Here is a 19144-nt window from a genome sequence, read left to right on the forward strand (position 1 = left end):
TCCATACATCACTACTGGGAAAACCATAGCTTTAATTATACGGACCTTTGTTGGCAAGGTGATGTCTCTGCTTTTTAAGATGTTGTCTAGGTTTGTCATTTATTTTCTCCCAAGAAGCAGGCGTCTTTTAATTTCGTGACTGCTGTCACCATCTACAGTGATCATGGAGCCGAAGAAAGTAAAATCTCTCACTGCCTCCATTTCTTCCCCTTCTATTTGCCAGGAGGTGATGGGCCCAGTGGCCATGATCTTAGTTTTTTTGATGTTGAGCTTCAGCCCATATTTTGAGCTCCCCTCTTTTACCCTCATTAAAAGGTTCTTTAATTCCTCCTCACTTTCTGCCATCAAGGTTGTGTCATCTGCATATCTGAGGTTGTTGATATTTCTTCCGGCAATCTTAATTGTTGCTACTCACCCTAGTAATAGGGTTGTCAAATTTGCAGATGACACAACCGTGATTGGGCTCATCTCTGAAAGGGAGGGTGAAATGGATTATAGATGAGGTGGAGCGGCTGACAGAGTGGTGCAGAGCTAACAATTTGCTCATAAATACAAGGAAGACAAAGGAACTTGTGGTGGACTTCAGGAGACAGAAGAGCAATGTCCAGCCACTTTTGATTGATGGGGTCTGTGTGGAGAGGGTAACAACGTTCAGATTTTTGGGCATTGAATTACAAGAGGATCTGTCCTGGAGTGTCAACACAAGGGGGCTTGTGAAGAAGGCGCAGCAGAGACTGTATTTTTTGAGAATACTAAGGAAAAACCATCTTCCGCAGAAACTGCTGCTTGCCTTCTATCACTGTGCCATTGAGAGCGTGCTCACTTATGGCTTATGTGTGTGGTACGGAAGCTGTACTACCCAGGACAGGATGGGGTTGGGCAGGGTTGTTAAGGCAGCAGAGAGCATTGTTGGCTGCCCACTCCCCACCTTAGAGCAGATTTATGCCACAAGGTGCCATAGGAAGGCACTGGACATAGTAAAAGATCCATCGCATCCTGGTCACTGTCTCTTCGAGCTCTTGCCGTCGGGACGGAGATACAGGACGATGAAGACAAAAACGAGCCGTCTTAAGAACAGCTTCTTCTCCAGAGCGATCTCGGCCCTGAATGGGAAGCCCGGACTTTGAAAGTCATCTAATCTCCCTTGCTGTATTTTACTATATTGTTTAATTAGTGTTTTTATGGAGCAGCCAAGTAATTTCGTTGTCCCCGAAGGGGGCAATGACAATAAAGATATTATTATTATTATTATTATTATTATTATTATTATTATTTCTGGTTTGGGAATCATCCGGCCCAGCCTTTCGCATGATGAATTCTGCATATAAGTTAAATAAGCAGGGAGACAATATACAGCCTTGTCGTACTCTTTTCCCAATTTTGAACCAATCAGTTGTTCCATATCCAATTCTAACTGTAGCTTCTTGTCCCACATAGAGATTTCTCAGGAGACAGATGAGGTGATCAGGCACTCCCATTTCTTTAAGAACTTGCCAGAGTCGACACAGTCAAAGGCTTTTGCATAGTCAATGAAGCAGATATACAGTGGTACCTCAGGTTAAATACTTAATTCGTTCCAGAGGTCCGTTCTTAACCTGAAACTGTTCTTAACCTGAAGCACCACTTTAGCTAATGGGGCCTCCTGTTGCCACTGCGCCGCCAGAGCCAGATTTCTGTTCTTATCCTGAAGCAAAGTCCTTAACCTGAAGCACTATTTCTGTGTTAGCGGAGTGTGTAACCTGAAGCGTATGTAACCTGAAGCGTATGTAACCCGAGGTACCACTGTAGATATATTTCTGGAACTCTCTAGTTCTCCATAATCCAGCGCATGTTTGCAATTTGGTCTCTGGTTCCTCTGCCCCTTCGAAATCCAGCTTGCACTTCTGGGAGTTCTCGGTCCACATACTGCTTGAGCCTGCCTTGTAGAATTTTAAGCATAACCTTGCTAGCGTGTAAAATGAGTGCAACTGTGCGGTAGTTGCAGCATTCTTTGGCACATGTTTTGCTTAGCAGCCTGAGATCAGCCACAAAAGCCGCAACAGTTTCACTCACATATGTTATGGCCTCCGTGGTTTTTTTTATTTTTATTTTTTTTGCGTAAATCCCTCCCCACTTATCTTAACGGCACGATGACCTCATGCACGTTTGCTCAAACGAAACTGCACCCACTGCAGCCAGGCTGACTCCAGCGTTAAACTTACAAAACCCCTTCCCACTCTCCTCCTTCTCTTGTTTTTCTCCCAGGGCTAGAAATGGGCGGCCCTTAGCTGCGCTTGCCTCCCCATAAATCCGTTTTGACTGCAAAGAGTCCCGGATTTCTACAAGTGCTCAGCGGAGAAATAGCGGGGAAGAGCTTCCAGTTGCCGCGAGCTGTTTCACCTGCTTTTCGGGAAGCGCTCCAAGGTACTTGTTTGCAGTGTCGCGGTGGAGTTATAGGGGCAGGGAGGAGGCAGAGCGCAGTGGACCCCAATCCCCCCAAAGTGTCGAGAGCAGGAAAGTGCAAGACGGTGAATCGGCGAGGCCGTCAATTCGCTGGGAAGTTGCTCGGGCCGACCTCGAAACCGTTGCTGCCGCGATTGGCAGCTGCTCGCCCCTGAACTGAGTTCACACTGGGCTTGCTTGCAAGGTTCGCGAGTTCGCAGCCGAAGGGTTTCAGCTCTGCTGTTCGGGCTGTGTACACATTAGACCTTTAAAGCTCGTGCTCCCCCTCCCAAAGAGTTACTGCAGTTTTGCTAAGGGTTCTTGGCAGTGCTTTCCAAACTTGGGTCCTTTTTTTGGGGGGGGGGGGGGACTACAACTCCCATCATCCCTAGCTAGGCATGACCAATGCTCAGGGATGATGGGAATAGTAGTCCCAAAACAGCTGGAGACCCAAGTTTGAAAAGCACTGCTTCCTGGGAATGGCAACTCTGTGCCAGGTGAACTACAGGGTGCAGAATTTTTGTGGGGGGGGGGAGAATGTGCTTTAAACACATCCTAATGTGCTTTACACACATCCTAAAGTGGCTTTCAGGTGTTTTTATGGGTGCAGTAGCCCTGTGCTTGTTGCTGAACTATGGACCTTCTGAAATCTAATCTGCTAGTCAGTCGTATAGGTCAAGGGTGTGTTTACAAAGATGTTTATATTTGCTGGGTTTGCTGGGTTTTTCACCCGTTTAATACTGGGTGGCGCTGTGGTCTAAACCACAGAGCCTAGGACTTGCTGATCGGAAAGTCAGTGGTTCAAATCCCCGTGACGGGGTGAGCTCCCGTTGCTCAGTCCCACCTAGCAGTTCAAAAGCACGAAGTGCAAGTAGATAAATAGGTACTACTCCGGCGGGAAGGTAAACGGCCTTTCCGTGCGCTGCTCTGGTTCGCCAGAAGCGCCTTAGTCATGCTGGCCACACGACCCGGAAGCTGTCTGCGGACAAACGCCGGCTCCCTCGGCCTATAGAGCGAGATGAGCGCCGCAACTCCAGAGTAGTCCGCAACTGTACCTAATGGTCAGGGGTACCTTTACCTTTACCTACAGTAAATGCATATATATCCAGTATTTTATTACAAACCACCACTGTCTGAGGCATTGCTTCTGGAACCAGCTTCACACAGATTGGAGTCCAAAGCCACGCCCAATTTGTCTCTAGCCAAGGTTGTACACTAACAGAAACATCTCTGGGGGCCTGAGGGAGCTAGGAAAACAGTTTCACGTCACTGCACCACAAGAGGCCTCCTTTCAGAATAATTGCATTTGTTTTACCTTCACAACAACCTAATGAGAGAAATAAAGACTGAAGGTGTGTACACTTTACCAGCTTAAACTTTTTTTGTGTGTGTGCCTCTCATCTGTCCATGCCAGTGGGCAGAGAGGAAGTGGGGATCTCTGATTCAGATTGCCTGACTGGTTTCCCTGGCCCTCCACCTGCCCCAAACCCTTTTCCTGAAGCATTCTTGCTTCCAACCATGCCACCCCAGAAATGGCCTTTAAGTGACTCATCTTTCAAGTATAGTGGTACCTCAGGATGTGAAAGGGATCCGTTCCAGAGTCCTGTTCGCATCCTGAAGCGAACGCAACCCACATCTGTGTGTGTGCGGGTCACGATTCGCCGTTCCACGCATGCGCGTGACGTCATTTTGACTGTCTGCGCATGCGTGAGCGGCGAAACCCGGAAGTAACGCGGAGCACAACCCGAAAGCGCTCAACCTGAAGCAACTTCAACCCAAGATATGACTGTAGTTGCGAAAGTGCAAGAACCCTAGGCACAATTCGCTGAGCTCAATAGGGCTTATACTCAAGGAATAGGATTTACGCCTGAGTAGATACGGATAGGATTGTGTTGCAAGGTGCCAAAAAACTCACTGTTCTCTGCACTACAGGGTAGTCCTAGAATGCTGTTGAGAAAAGCATGTTTTACACAAGCACAGAGAGGGAGATGGACAGGGCGAGAATATAAAAGGCCCAACATAAGATGAAATGAAATGGAGAGGCTAGGGTTCAAGGAAAGAGGATTTGCTAGGAGGAGGAGACTTGAATAGGTTGAGATTGCCAGGTACAGCTTCAGCCAGCAGGAGCTGGGACTGGCTCCCAGTGAAGGGCAGTGGGACTGCGCCACTAGCCAGCATGGCAACCAGCTGGGTCCCTCTTCCTGCCCACATCAGAGAAGCAAGCAAGGAGGGTACAAAGTAAAAAAAGGGTGCACCCACTGCCGATGTGAGAGCATCAAAGTGAGTGTGTGCAGTGGATATGATCCACCTGACTTAAAACAGAGAAAATGAGTGGCCGACTCTGGGGTTGCGGCGCTCATCTCACTTTATTGGCCAAGGGAGCCGGTGTACAGCTTCCAGGTCATGTGGCCAGCATGACTAAGCCGCTTCTGGCGAACCAGAGCAGCGCACGGAAACACCATTTACCTTCCCGCTGGAGCAGTACCTATTTATCTACTTGCACTTTGACGTGCTTTCGAACTGCTAGGTTGGCAGGAGCAGGGACTGAGCAATGGGAGCTCACCCCTTCACGGGGATTCGAACCGCCGACCTTCTGATTGGCAAGTCCTAGGCTCTGTGGTTTAACCCACAGCGCCACCCGTGTCCCTTGTGAGACATGTAGGACCTTCTCAATCTGAATGAACTCTCAAGAAACAGCTGCTATCATTTCACCTCCCTGCAAACAAATGAGGACAAATGCTCAATAAATAGGTTATCCAGAAGCAATCCATTCACAAAATAGCTACAATCTGGAAGCATCCTGAGAGCTTAATGAGACTTGCGTCTCAGTAGAGATATATAGGATAACATGGTGTAGTGGACAGAAATTTCCAGGAGCAAGGAGTGATGGTTACTATGAAAAACAGTGTTCCATTATGAGATGGAAAGACATGCTATTTGGTTGCCACTGGTAAATATTTGAACTAGCATTCTTGAACTAGCTCACAGTACTATCCCTGACCTAATTGGGGGAAAGTGCTTTGGCAGAGTTGTTGCTTTGCATTTCAAATGGAGAACTGTGTCTTTGAAACAACCCTTGCTCTGCTTGGCCAGTAACAGGCAAACGAAGCTTTTGAGCTGGCATAATGTAGTTGTCAGACTTGTCAGAGTAGGGCTGAGGGTGATCAGGGTTCAATTACTGACTTTACCACATAGCTTTAAAGTGGCCTTGGGCCAATCAATTGTCCCTCAACCTCTTAAAGAAATTGTGCGATTAAAATTATGCAGGTGAGGAGAAGAACCAGTTCTACTTGCACTTTGACGTGCTTTCAAACTGCTAGGTTGGCAGGAGTTGGGACCGAGCAATGGGAGCTCACCCCGTCGCGGGGATTCGAACTGCCGACCTTCTGATCAGCAAGTCCTAGGCCCTGTGGTTTAACCCACAGCGCCACCCGCGTCCTGTGGTAAAACATACAGCTTGGGAAATGAAGCCTGTCCAAAATCCTGGAAAGCCTCTGCCAGTCAGTGCAGACAATACTGACCTAGATGGACCCAGTGGTCTGACTCCGTATAAGGTGGCTTCCTATGTTTCCCCTGCTACCGCCACTGCCTACAATAAGCCAATATTTGATAAACCACCTTCTTCCTTTCCAGCTGCAGCAGTCTTTGGCCATGTGGCTCTATGTGGCGGCTCTGCTGGGTCTTTATTTCCTTTTCCGATGGTACCGTGAGCAGCAAATCTTGGGCAACCTGACAGAGAAGTATGTTTTCATCACTGGCTGTGATTCCGGGTTTGGAAACTTGTTGGCCAAGAAACTGGACGCTCGGGGAATCCGTGTCCTGGCAGCTTGCCTCACGCAGCCGGGGGCAGAGAAGCTGAAAGAAGCCACATCGGAACGGCTGCAGACCACCCTCTTGGACGTGACCCAAACGGAAAGCGTGGCCCGAGCAGCAAAATGGGCAAAAGGCATTGTGGGAGACAAAGGTTAGGGCAAGGGGCTCTGAATCTGCAGCAGCATAATTGGGTGTTCTTTCTGGAAAGTGTTATCATCCTTGCGGGGTGCATTAGGCTGGGAGGTGGTGACTGTGGCCCAAGATTTGCCCGTCTGCCCAGAGTCTCTGTTGTTGTTTTTTAACCTCACTCTCCCAGGTCCAAAGCCATCTCTCTTATCTATAATGCCACACACCTGGCAGTCTGCACTTGTTGAGCAATGTGATAGATGTGCTCCCCTCACCCCTCACTATGCCTTCACAGGCTGGCTCAACCTCTATGGCCCAATCATTAGTGCTGCCAGAAAACAGCTCTAAATCCGGGGTGGAGGATCTTGGGGCTGGGGCCGAAAGTTGACCTTCCAGCCTTCTCTAACTATCCCTTGGGACCCTCCCCAAGCTGGGTGCACTGGGCCCTCACCTCAAAAGGAAAAAAAACTTGTTGGAAATTTATCTCAGGTGTGTTGGTCAGAGGCAATCTTAACTATGATTTGTTTGAAATGATCCCATGTTCAAACCATGGGTGGGGAAGCTGGCTTGTTTCAATGGCCAGTAAAGATTAACCATTCAATGGCCATTCAATAGCCAGTAAAATTAACCATTGTTTAGGGTTTGAACATGGCTCACTATGTACCGTATTTTTCACTCTATAAGATGCACCAGACCACAAGACGCACCTAGTTTTTGGAGGAGGAAAACAAGGGAAAAAAAATTCTGAATCTCAGGTGCCAGAACAGCAATCACTGTGCAGTGAAAGCAGCAATCCCTCTTGCTGTTCTGGCTTCTGGGATAGCTGTGCACCCTGCATTCGCTCCATAAGATGCACACACATTTCCCCTTACTTTTTAGGAGGGAAAAAGTGAGTCTTACAGAGCAAAAAATACAGTATTTTCTTCATAGCATTCTAACAGCCCACAGATGTAATTTCAATATTTCTGTTTTAAAGTTTTGCTCAATGTTTTACTGGATTCTTATTTTATTTTGATACCATGTACTGACTTTTTGCTTGTGATTTCTAAATTGAGTGAACCGTTTATAGCGATTTTATTATATTAAGCAGTATACAGTATATGTTATTAAAATGAATGGATGAACTCAGTGCTGAATTCAAGCACCGCTTTGGGCAGAGAAAGCAGCTTAAGATTCTCCTTTTGCAGCTGCAACTTGCAGTTTCAAATGGAGAGTCATCCTCTGCAATCCCAGCTTTAATTAAAGCTGGGTCTGGAAAGGATGGCTAAGATGTTTTCTTTGCATGTAGATCTGATCCTTCCTTTGAAGTGTGATGCCTTTCTGCAGAAATGATGTGTTACATGATGTTGGGTGGATTGGGCTTTGGTAAAAGGGCCTTGAGGGTCAGTTTGGAACAGGGCTTGTTAGGCAAGCAGGCCGGAGGGTCACCAGCTGTGGTTTAGGTTGAGAGACAATAACTAGACTATCCAGTGACCCTAATGGTTTGAAGCTTCATCTTCTCAGTCCTGCTATAAACCTGGAGTCACCAGCATGGCGGCACACATGGAGACAGTGGATTCTCTACAGGGTGACACCTACACCGTACATTTGAAACCCATGGATTTTCCCCAAAGAATCATGGGCGCTACAGTTTGCTAAGGGTGCTGTGAGTTGTGCAGGAGAACTACAGTTCCCACAATTCTCTGTGTTTTACGTGTGCTTTTAAATGTATGGTGTGGACGAACCCATCTCTGCTTTGGATTCAGAGTCTGTATTGGTCAGGTTGTGCTTTGCAGAGAGTAAGAGAAGGTGCTCAGGAGGTGTGTCTGTATGGATGGGGCTCTGTTCTGTACCTGATCTCCTGTTTCTTTTTTGCCCCCTTCAGGCCTTTGGGGATTGGTGAACAATGCTGGCATTTCAGTCCCAACTGCCCCCAATGAGTGGCTGAAAAAGGAGGACTTCAAGAAGATCATGGACATAAACTTCCTTGGCGTGGTTGATGTAACCATCCACATGTTACCTTTGATAAGAAGAGCCAAAGGGAGGATTGTCAATGTTGCCAGCATAATGGGGAGGATATCCTTGTTCGGTGGTGGCTACTGTCCATCGAAATATGGGGTGGAGGCTTTCTCTGACAGCCTCAGGTAACTGCTGCAGGTTGATGTATTTTCTCGTAGCATTGGCTGCAACTCCTTGTTAGTCCAAGGAGACATTTTCTGCTTAAAGGGGGGGGGGGTGTGACATTGTGCTAACCAGCCTGTGCCAGTTGCAGAATTCAGCTTCCGTCACTCAGTGTTTGCGGAACTCAACAGATCTGGTACTAGCAGAGGAGCAAGCTAGCCTGTTTCCACAATGGTTGCCTTCAGATTATCAAATCTTGGCTTAATAAGACAACATACAAATGAGCCTCTGTCTGGGGCAAAAACGGGGCCTACAGTCTTGGCTTGCTAGCCAGTCTGCAGTTTTTGCTTGATTCCTGGTCTCCACCACTTTCTGGCCTGTGTGAAAAGCAGGTTTTTGCAAAGCCCTCCTAGGTCTGATGGGAGAGTCTGGTGAGGACAAGTCAGGGAGGATTTAAAGAAGCCCCTCCAGTCTTTTTTGACCTGTGGGCACATGCAACCACTGTTGTGAACCAGGCATGCATGCATTTGAGCACTCCTTCCCCTTGGCATGCTGCTACCAGTCAGCACAGACAATATTAAGTTAGATGGAGCAATAATCTCATTCAAAATAAGGCCACTTCTCCCATGATCTTGTCAATAGCCCTTTCCTTTGCCTTCTAAAGTAGTTGTTTTCTTAATCGTCCTATATAACAATGGTGAGTTCTGTTCTCCCAGAGTGATCTCTGTGTAGCCAAAAGAACTGTCAAAATGGGTCATCATCAGCCAAACTAGTGACAGGAGTTGCTGTGTGCCGTCCTCAGATGAAATTCACTGGCCACTGTTGGGAAAACAGGATGCAGGACCAGAGGGACCATTTGTCTGATCTAAAAGGGCTTTCCTATATATCATGTTCTTATCCTCTTCACATCTCTATCCCATGGGCTACTGGTACAGAAGGCAACTATTCCTTCCCTTTTCCCTTCTCCCTTCTCCAGGCTCGAGCTTGACGCCTTTGGAGTAAAGGTCTGCATAATAGAACCAGGCTACTTCCGAACGGCTATCACAAATGAGAAGATATTGTCAGACAACTTCCAAAGCCTCTGGAAGCAGGTCCCAGAGGAGACCAAGAAAGCATATGGGGAGCCTTACTTAAATCATAGTGAGTACTACCTTCCTGTTGTCTTGGATTTGATTCTGCTTAACAAATAGGCTTCTAGATGTGCTAATCTGTATTTGATAGCTTAGCTGTGGGTGTATGGCGTGAACAGGGACTGGGCCATTTGTATTCCGGAGGAAGGAGTGTGTGTAAGCATAGGGTTGTGGTGGAATCAGTCCACACTAATGGTATTCAAAGGTGATTGACCAGCTTCTGGCCTCTTTCTCTTGTTCCAATAGTGCTTGATTCAACCATTAAGATGCAAAAAGACTGCAACCCCAACCTCTCTCTGGTTACCGACTGCATGGAGCATGCTCTGACATCTGTGTACCCCCGTACTCGCTATTCAGCCGGCTGGGATGCCAAGCTGTTTTTTCTCCCTATGAGCTACATGCCAACATGGCTGCCTCACTGGATAATGACCCGCAATTACCCCAAACCAGCACAGAGCTTTTAGAGTGATTGTTAAGTGTGGGAGGCGCTGGAAAGTAGAACCTCTTTTTCAGTAAAAAAATAAAAATGTTTCAATAGACTCCTTTTATTATTGTTTGTGAGATGCCTCCTTCTCTTGCTGCAATGAAGACTTGTTTCAGAACTATACCCAAAGCCAGTTGACACCTAGTTTCCATTCCCAGTTAGCGGGGGGGGGGGGGGGGGGATGGTGCTGGACCATACCTCCTAGTGCTTCCTTAGCCATTGTCTGTTTCCTCTCCCCATCTCTTCTAACAGGTACAGGTGTGGTGGTAGTATCCTGGGCTCTGTCTCTCAAGAAAACCTACTCTTGGGCCAAGTCAAACAATTTCTCTAGCTTTAAGGCCCCTGGCAAATGTCCCCCTTTAAGTCTTCGTAGCTTGAGAGAGTGGGTTGAAAAGGGACAGCGAAATGCACTGAAGAGTGTGGGATGACAAATGACTAATAGGGTGATGTGTAAACACCCCACAAAAAAAGCAGAACAGGATGAATGGTGAATCAATGGGTTGTTGGAGGAGCTCCCAATCTGCTGTTCTGTCTAAAATCCTTTGGTGCAAGCTTCCTATTGAAACCATTTCTACATTTGTAGCTTATTGACTGGTTCTTTAAAGGCAAGGAATTTAACCACGCTTAAATGGCGGCCACGCTGGGTCTGTCCTCCACAGTGTGATTCCAGCTTCACATCATGCGTTCACACACACTTGTGAGTGGTTAATGTGCACTACAACTGGTCGTTGTGCACGTTCACCAGGCCTCATGGACAATGTGCTTGTGCACAATTCTGGATATAGATATAAAATTCCAACTGCCTGTGGGAAAATCTGCTGAGGTTGACTGCATTGTGTACATTGAGCAATAGGAAAATTATCTTGTCAGTATCCATAGTCTGTAATTAGCATGCCTTTCCTTGCCTGAGTCTGCAATTTACAGTCCTTGGGCTAATTGTTGCCCATTGCCTAACCTTACGTGGCCTACAACATACTAGTCCATGGATCAGTCAAACAGCAGGAAAGGGAACTACAGTACAGATAAATATCAAGCTCTTATGCAATTCAGTTCCCATTTCACCTCTCTCAACTGTTCCCCAGTCAGCAGAACCGCACGAGGGGGCTTACAAGGACAGTTTTAAACCTTCCCTTCCCTCTCTCTCCCACAAGAGCACATATTTTGCAATTGAGAGTGCAATCCACTAAGGGTTTTTGTTAAGACATCTGAAGGCAGTTCAGGGAAGTTTTTAATATTTACTGCTGTACTGTTTTTAAGACTTGATTGGGAGTCGCCCAGAGTGGCTGGGGAAACTCAGCCAGATGGGCGGGGTATAAATAAATTATTATTAAGCAATCACAATCACAAATGAGTTGAAATGAGTATCAAGTATGTAGCATCTAAAACATGGCTTGGTTAGAGGCCCCTTATCATATGTTCTTGGCCTAACACGCATTCAGAGCCTTATTGCAGGTACTACCCAGAGGCGCTAAGAGGATCATTATACGCCTTTATTATACACCTTTAGACGCCAGGCAAAAACGTTCCTCTTTAACCAGGCATTTGATTTACATCCTCTGCCCTTTTAAAATATGGGGGTTTTTTGTGGGGGTGGTGGTACTGGGTTACTGTTTTTATTTTTACTAGGTATTTTGTGGTTTTATATCTTGATTTTATTCTGTGAACCACCCTGAGACCCTGGGTATAGGGCGGTATATAAATTCTAATAATTAATTATTTAAAAATTAGGATCCAGGAGCAAGTGACCTACTTACCCACTGGCACCTGACAGAAGAAGACTCACGTTTCGTGTAGCCAGGAAGACATGTTGCAAACTGAAAAGTTTGAGGCCTGCTCTTGTATCACTAGAAGTCAGGCAAGAAAAGGCTGCAGAGGCCAAAATATTGTTCAGCTGAAGGATTTGAGGCCTACTCCTGCAGCAGTCTCTTTGCAGGCCAGGAAGACATTTGTCTCCAAGTCTTTCTTTCCTCCTGTCTGGGTAACCTTCCCCAGCTGTTAAATCTGCAAGTCCCATGGTGCTTGACCTCTTACTGCTATTAAGCTTTTTCCTATGCTCATATAGGAGGCAAGGTTCCATCAGACCCGTGAGATGGGGAGGAAAAATTCGAAACTTTCCCTGCCCTTGTACTGTTCAGCAGACCTGGCAACAGCTGAGAATGGTGAGGAGGAGGCTGAACTGCAGGAAAAAGTTTGTCTTTTATCATTAATTGCTCAAATTATCTTCCCTTTAACGTATATAGCTCCAATCCCCATCCAGTTTCATCCAATCAAGGCAAAAGTATGAATCAAGCAGCAGAAGGACACAATGGGAATCTGCACTGAGGTATATCATTCCCAGGCTGGTGAGAGGATTCAAACAGCAGTTCACTTTGGATCCAATCAAAACGATGTTCTTGTTGATGATGATTGGAAAAGGAAACTCCAAAATGTTGCAGCTGCTTTAAATCAGTGTTACAATTGAAATGTTGCAGAATAAATAATAGAACACAATGTAAACTCAGCTGTTTGGAGTTAGAAGATTTAAAATACATAACTTTATTTAATGGGGGAATATTGCAGCTACCTGCACATGCTCTGGCAGCTTCTGCGCAAGATTTGGTGAGAACCTACAAATGCTTGGAGTTGAGCTATTGGACACATTTAACCCTGAAAGCTTGTTTAATGTTCTTCTGGGTCTTTACTGTCTAGATTATTGAAGCTGATCCTCAGGGTCTATTAGCAAAACAAAAGCACATCTAGTATCATTCCAAGTTGGGGATTCAAAAAACTGCTCACTTTGGATGAATTCAAGATGGTGGTGGAGATTTTAAAAAAGCTATGTACTTCATTGGTTGTGATTACTTTCTGTTACTACTAATAAATCAGAAGCGCAGAGGTATTTTGAAGGTTGACATTTGGTCTGATGAAACACAGTGTGTAGAAAGGAGTTTCAGAGAGCTGAGAAGCTCCTGGCCACACCTTTAAGAAAACAGATTTGAGGTTGTTGTTTTTAAAAGCATTCCCAGATTTTGTAGGTCACGTTCTGGGAACCTGATGCTCCCCAGATGTTGCCGGACTGCAGCTCCCTGTTATCAACATCTGGAGGGCCACAGGTGCCCCTCTAGCCCAGGGCCTAAGTAAAGAGACTTTAAATTAGGCAAAAACGGCATTTCATTTCACTGGTGTGTTTTCCTGGTGCTCACTCTATGTTCTCCAGTTAAATAAGAGGTAAGGCTTCTAAAGAAGAGAGGAGGAGTGGCCATTTCTGAAGAGGTCAGTTGTAGCACAGGGACCATTTGTCATTGGCACCTATGCCAAATGGGGAAACTGGCATGTGTTATTGATTATTGAAAGCTTTCAGATAGCTGCCCCTGAGGTGGGATGTGAGAGACCAAGAATATTGAAGCTGCCAGCGAGTCAGATCTTCAGTCACAAATTCCCACTTCCAAAGGCCCCCAGGAGTCCATTGTAGTTCCCTCTGGATAGGCAGTATCCTTCTGTCCAGATTCTCCTCAGTGGACTAACACCTCCATTCGATGGCTGCCTTTCTTTCTGCAGATGGGCGCTGCCCCCTGCTTCTCAGCTGTCTCTACCACCTTGACAGTGATGCTGCTTTGCTTGAACTTAACCAGGAACCTGTAGATGACCAAAGGAATCTCATGTTAAAAGATACACCTGCTCACTCCAACTTAGCAGTAGCACTTGAGCTTGTTTACTAGGCTTTCAGACACCAAACCAAACTAAACAGAAATGGCTAAGAAAGGAGGAAATTCGAAGACATTGCAGCAAGGTTAAAACAAAAGTGTTGCAGAAAAATCACAGTGGAACCTTAGCCACTGTATTTGGAGTTATGTGGTTTTAAACAAATTTATAAATACATTTATGTAAAAAAAAATTAATGGAGAAAAACATTGCTGCAACTTGCATGAACAAGTAAGTCCTTGAGGTTTGTACTACAAGTCCCATCAACCACAGCTATCAGATGATACATTTAAGCATGTTACTCCCTGCAAAGGATTGTGGGAACTGTGGTTTGCCCCTCACAAAGGTTTGATTTCCAGCACCCTTAACAAACTACAGTTCCCAGGATTCTCTGGTGGAAGTAGGATTATTTGGTAGAAACAAGGCCAGATTATCAGGGGTACAACTGGAGCACTCACTCCAGAGCTGATGCCTGTAAGGGAAGAGGGAGCAGGCTCTGAGCTTTCATTTTAAAAAAATAGTCTCTAACCTTCCTGGAAGGAAAGTTATAAATGAAGATGGAGATGGTTTCACCACTACCAAATAGATATACAGTGGTACCTCGGGTTAAGTACTTAATTCGTTCAGGATGAGATTTCTGTTCTCATCCTGAAGCAAAGTTCTTAACCCGAGGTACTATTTCTGGGTTAGCGGAGTCTGTAACCTGAAGTGTATGTAACCCAAGGTACCACTGTATATTTTCTCTGCCTTTGGCTGCCTTTGATTTTGGTATATCGCCAGCACAGATTCCAGTTAAACCCATCGGTAGATCTGTGTTTCTGTGGATCAACACAGTCTTTCAGCATTCTTCCCATTCCCCCCTGAAGAAAAAGAATAATCCCTCACAGCCTGTCAAATAACATGGTGGTTCTCTCTGCAAAAGGGAGATGAATTTGCGGCAGGGCATCTGCTTTGCATGCAGAAGGTCCCAGATTCAGTTCCCAGCACCTCCTGATAAGGTTGGGAATGTCCCCTGCATGAAACGTGGAAAGCTGCTATCAGTCAATGTAGACAGTACTGAACTAGATTGACTAATGGTCTGATTCGGGATAAGGCAGCTTCCCATGTCCTTATGATGCTTTGGACAAACTCCCAAACAAGAGCACCAGTGCTTGGTCCAAATCTCCCCCTCCCCTTCCCGCCTACTGCTAACTCTCTAATCTTACTCATCAGCCACTTGGAGCTTCAGTTTTTGCTTTGTAGCTTCCAGCACGGTCTGGTGGAGCCGGGTGACCAGTTCGATCAAGTGATCACTTATAAGCAGGAAGTCCCCTTTGGTACCCGCTGTGGAGGTCTGCAAAAGGAAGAGACATTGAAACCTGATGGAGGCACCATCCTAGTCCTTACTCTAGCTTACAAGCTTTAGCACTTGCTTCCATTATGTTACCTAACCACTGGCCACCTTATAAACCAGCCCAGCATTTCTAAAATAGCTCTGCAGAACCCTGGGGTTCTGTGAAGTAGTCCATGAGGTTCTGGTGGGGAAAGTGTTGCAATAACAGATAAGCACACACAAATCGTGATTTCCACTGCACTGCAGCCATGGAGATTAATAATAACAACAATAATAATATTTTTTATTTATATCCCACCCTCCTCAGCCAAGGCCGGGCTCAGGGAAGCTAACAAGCAATAATAAAAACAAGTTGAATGAATACAACTTAAAAACAAGATTAAAATACAACATTAAAATATTGAAACATTAAAATATTAAAATGCAGCCTCATCACAGGAGAAGAAAGGAAAAAGAAAAAAGAAAGTGGGGGAGGGAATCAAATTGGCTCCAAGCCAAAGGCCAGGCAGAACTCCTCTGTCTTACAGGCCCTGCGGAAAGAAATCAGATCCCGCAGGGCCCTGGTCTCATGAGGCAGAGCGTTCCACCAGGCTGGAGCCAGTGTTGAAAAGGCCCTGGCTCTGGTTGAAGCTAATCTATCTTCCTTAGGCCCCGGGACCACTAGGTATTGCTATTTATGGACCTTGAGGCTCTCCGTAGGGCATACTGGGAGAGGCGGTCCCGTAGGTACGAGGGTCCTAGGCACCACTCAAGCAATTGTCGCCCTTCCTTCCCTCATTGCACTTTCCAAGGGTTAAATCAGTAGCAGCTAGCAGGTGGCGTAGGCAGGGCTGGTTGCCAAGAGTTAGAAGAGCAAGGCAGCAGTGAGACTGGTGTGGTGTGGGCACAACACTCCCCACTGCCTTGCCCCTTCCCTTTGTAGGGACTGGCAGTGACACGTGGCGTTGGGAAGCCAGGTCAACAATGCTGCCCTGCTACTGGGTTTTGCCACTGCAAAAAAATTCAGAACCATTGAACTAGCCCATCGTATGCCTCTGCCTCCATAATAGCTACTTACTGTCAATGGAATGGAAAACAAGCCCATCCGCAGGACATTGGCCAAGGATGTCTGCCCACACTCAACTTTCATTTCCTTTGTGGTGCTTGATAACTGGGACTTTTGGTTCTTTCTGTATACAGGGAGTGGCTTATTTGGGTCTTGGGAAACCCAGCTATCTTAGCTAAAAGGGAAGGTGGTTTAGCAGCTAGGGATTTTTATGGGATGAACTATTCTCCAATCCTGATCTTTGCAAGTTAGGCCAGTATGGAGGAAATAAAGGTTAGCTATGATTGCAGAAGACCTTTCTAATGGCAGGCAGCTATAAAGCTGGTGGTGGTGATTTCAGGACAGGTAGTGATGGGTGGGAGTGGGGTGGCAAATCCTGCTGCTGCTGATTGCTTTTCTCTTAAATCAGGCTCTGACACTGCAAACAACCCTAGTAAGAAGAGGGCAGGGTTGGGGGGGCAGGCAACAGGCTGAAGGAGTCCCTACAATTCACTGATGAATCTGTTTAAAAGACAGGGCAATCCATGTTAACTCGGAAGAAAGTTCCACTGTGCTCAGTGGGATTTCCTCTCAGTTAGGTGCATATACAGGACTAAAGTCTAAGAATTCTCTAGCTGTTTGAAAAATGTCTCAGCAGCGTTTTCTTTCATTAAAGTGTTCTTCAATGCGATTTGAAAAAGCTACATTTGAAAACTACACATTCAGAGCTCACATTTCCAGACTTGTGTGACACTTCAATTCAGTTTTGGCAGGATGGTGTTAACACCTTAAAAAAAAAAATCTTGCATTTTCATATTCCCTAACCCTGCCATGGGGGTTTCAGAGGGAGTCACGAAGTAGCAAATTGGCTGCTAGGATCTTTCTGGCCATTAAATTGTGTTGGTAGCTGTCAGGCCACCAGCACCTTCCAAGTACCTCTTTAATGTGCAGAACAAAGAAGCCATCTGCATAGCGGCTGACGGAGACGCCGTTGATGTCACTCAGGGTGATCACTGTTTTTGGCTGGGCAGCTTTGGGGTCTGCCAGGATGATGTGGCTCTTGGTGAGAAGGAAGATTCGAGGAGAGGCCTGGAACAGAGAGAGGAGGAAGGAAAATTGCCACCTTGAATCCCTCATGGCAGGCTCTTAAGGACAGAAGAAAAACAACCCTGCTGATTCATGCCAAACGTTCACCTAGTACCATATCCTGCTTCGACACTGGTCAGCTCATTGTGTGCAGGTCGACCATGAAAGCACCAGCACCCCCCCCCCGTCATTCATCCCAAGCCCCTGTCAACGGAGGATCTTGCTCACGTAGCTGACATATTGAGGGGTGGGTGGGTGAGTTTAAGGCAGGAGTTGCCAATGAGTCACTGGTGGGTGCATTGGCACCCTTGAGGTCTTCTCTGGCATCCACAAAGCCTCTGAGCCTCCTTCCCTAAACTCAGTGCCCTTGGTCTTGAGGTGGTGAGGGTGCTTACTTTAGGAAGTACACAGAGCTGAAAGAGAAAGTTGGAAGTGGGATGCTCTGTTCCACAACCTATTTCAGCTTTACGTGCTTTTCAAGGCTCAGATTCACCCTAGCAGATCTGATTTTCATGACGATTGCTTGGAAAACTGAATTGCCAGAAAATAAAAGGCTCTCTTGTGACACAGTTTTTAATCGGGATCCGCCATTATGAGACAGACTATGTTGCGAGATTAATAGTCAGAGGGGGAGGCGAGCCATTGCTCTGTTGTCATGATTGTATTCTAAGTTTGACTTGGCAAATCCTCCCCTGGAAAGACTGATTTATGGTGCAACCTGTCTGGGAAAATTAATGAGCAGACGCTTAGATTTTATTTCATCGGAATTGAGAAAGATGGCACCTGCCACCTGAGCAAGATTTTTGGATCAGCGTGTGAAGATTTACTGCAAACAAAAGACTTACCAGCTTTTAAAAAAGGGAGAGCCTTACAAAGTTCACACAGAAGCATAACAATGCTTACTTTAACTCGCCTGTGGAAACAACTCAGAGGCTATTAAGAAGAAAAAGGATAACAACAGGAAGATCGAAAGATGGGATTGGGGAACACTAAAAGCAGCAGAAATATGAGATGACTGGACCCTTACTGAACTCGAAGCATGGGAACCCCCAACAAAAATTTATAATTTGGCAAAATATTTGGAGTTTATGATCTGTATTGGTATAATTTGGAATAATTAATGTGATATGATTGGATTGTTAAATGGAAAACTTAATAAAAATTATTTTTTAAAAAAAGGAAAACTGAATTGCCTGTGTGTGTGTGTGTATGTATCTGTCTTTTTCTGGGCAAGGAGAGGCAGGTGCTTTCAGTTACTAAAAAAAAAATCCTAAAAATGGGCCTAAAAAGGTTGGTGACCCTCTGCTTTGAGGTGCAAGAGACTAGATAAAGGTGCTTTCAGACAGGGGCTTAATCCTGCAAACAGGCCGTGCAGGTATTGCAAATAGGTCACTGGCAATGGGGCTTCATTTCATTTGAATTGAAATTGGAAGACAGGTGGAAGAAATATTTAAATATGGCAACCCTAGAATAGTGAGAAAACACACACAGGGTCCCTTGCTCTTCCTTTTGTTGTTGTTCCTTCAGGTGCCAGAGGGGTAGGGGGCAGGAAGTTTCTCACCTTTCCATCACCTCGGTTGACCTTCCTCACGCTGTCAGCCATGACCATCTTGCCATCAGCTGTGGCTTGGAGCTTACGATACTTGGAGTTCTCCTTTAGACCCAGGTGATCCCCTCTGAAAGGTTGTGGGAGGCTAAAAGACACAAACCACAGGTTTTCATTAGGGAGGGAGGGAGGTAAATTCAGCTTGCACGTAAAGGTAAACCTATTTAATGCACACATTCCCAGAAAATATGCAAACTGAAACGCAGCCATCCATTTGAAATCTGCATTTCTCTGAATTTTACAACATGGTTCTCTAGCCAAGTAATGTGTGCAAAAATGTATTGTTGTGGGGTAAAGTGTGCATAGAAAAATATATATTCAGGAAAATAGCGTACAAAGA

The 19144-nt window shown here is 45.8% G+C and overlaps 2 protein-coding genes across 4 annotated transcripts in view; one reads left to right on the forward strand and one right to left on the reverse strand.

Annotated features, from left to right (window-relative positions):
* Nucleotides 1-2244: 2244 nt before the first annotated feature.
* On the forward strand, nt 2245-10138 carry LOC310671604 (retinol dehydrogenase 16-like). The gene is made up of 5 exons (XM_083427934.1): nt 2245-2403; nt 6055-6385; nt 8225-8483; nt 9437-9600; nt 9837-10138. Exons 2-5 carry the CDS (start codon nt 6073-6075, stop codon nt 10052-10054), a joined length of 954 nt encoding a protein of 317 aa, XP_083284060.1. The 5' UTR covers nt 2245-2403; nt 6055-6072; the 3' UTR covers nt 10055-10138.
* Nucleotides 10139-12578: 2440 nt separating this feature from the next.
* The window catches only part of LOC310671399 (unconventional myosin-Ia-like), a 57098-nt gene continuing 50532 nt past the window's right edge, over nt 12579-19144 (reverse strand). For all 3 annotated transcript variants that reach the window (XM_083427360.1, XM_083427361.1, XM_083427362.1), the window contains 4 exons: nt 18760-18892; nt 17049-17201; nt 14961-15088; nt 12579-13689 (listed from right to left, as the gene is read on the reverse strand). In XM_083427360.1, coding sequence (XP_083283486.1) covers nt 13566-13689; nt 14961-15088; nt 17049-17201; nt 18760-18892 — 538 coding nt within the window. In that variant the 3' untranslated portion in view covers nt 12579-13565. The remainder of the gene's footprint in view (nt 13690-14960; nt 15089-17048; nt 17202-18759; nt 18893-19144) is intronic.

Source organism: Podarcis tiliguerta (genome assembly GCF_965153285.1).
Source record: "Podarcis tiliguerta genome assembly, chromosome: 2".
In the NCBI taxonomy this organism is placed as follows: domain Eukaryota; kingdom Metazoa; phylum Chordata; class Lepidosauria; order Squamata; family Lacertidae; genus Podarcis; species Podarcis tiliguerta.

Bases quoted from the DNA above. Each gene is read 5' to 3' on its own strand.
- LOC310671604 (XM_083427934.1), top strand. From the start codon at position 6,073: ATGTGGCTCTATGTGGCGGCTCTGCTGGGTCTTTATTTCCTTTTCCGA. The intron at 8,484-9,436 runs GTAACTGCTGCA...TCCCTTCTCCAG, and splicing joins GCTTTCTCTGACAGCCTCAG to GCTCGAGCTTGACGCCTTTG. The intron at 9,601-9,836 runs GTGAGTACTACC...TTGTTCCAATAG, and splicing joins GGAGCCTTACTTAAATCATA to TGCTTGATTCAACCATTAAG.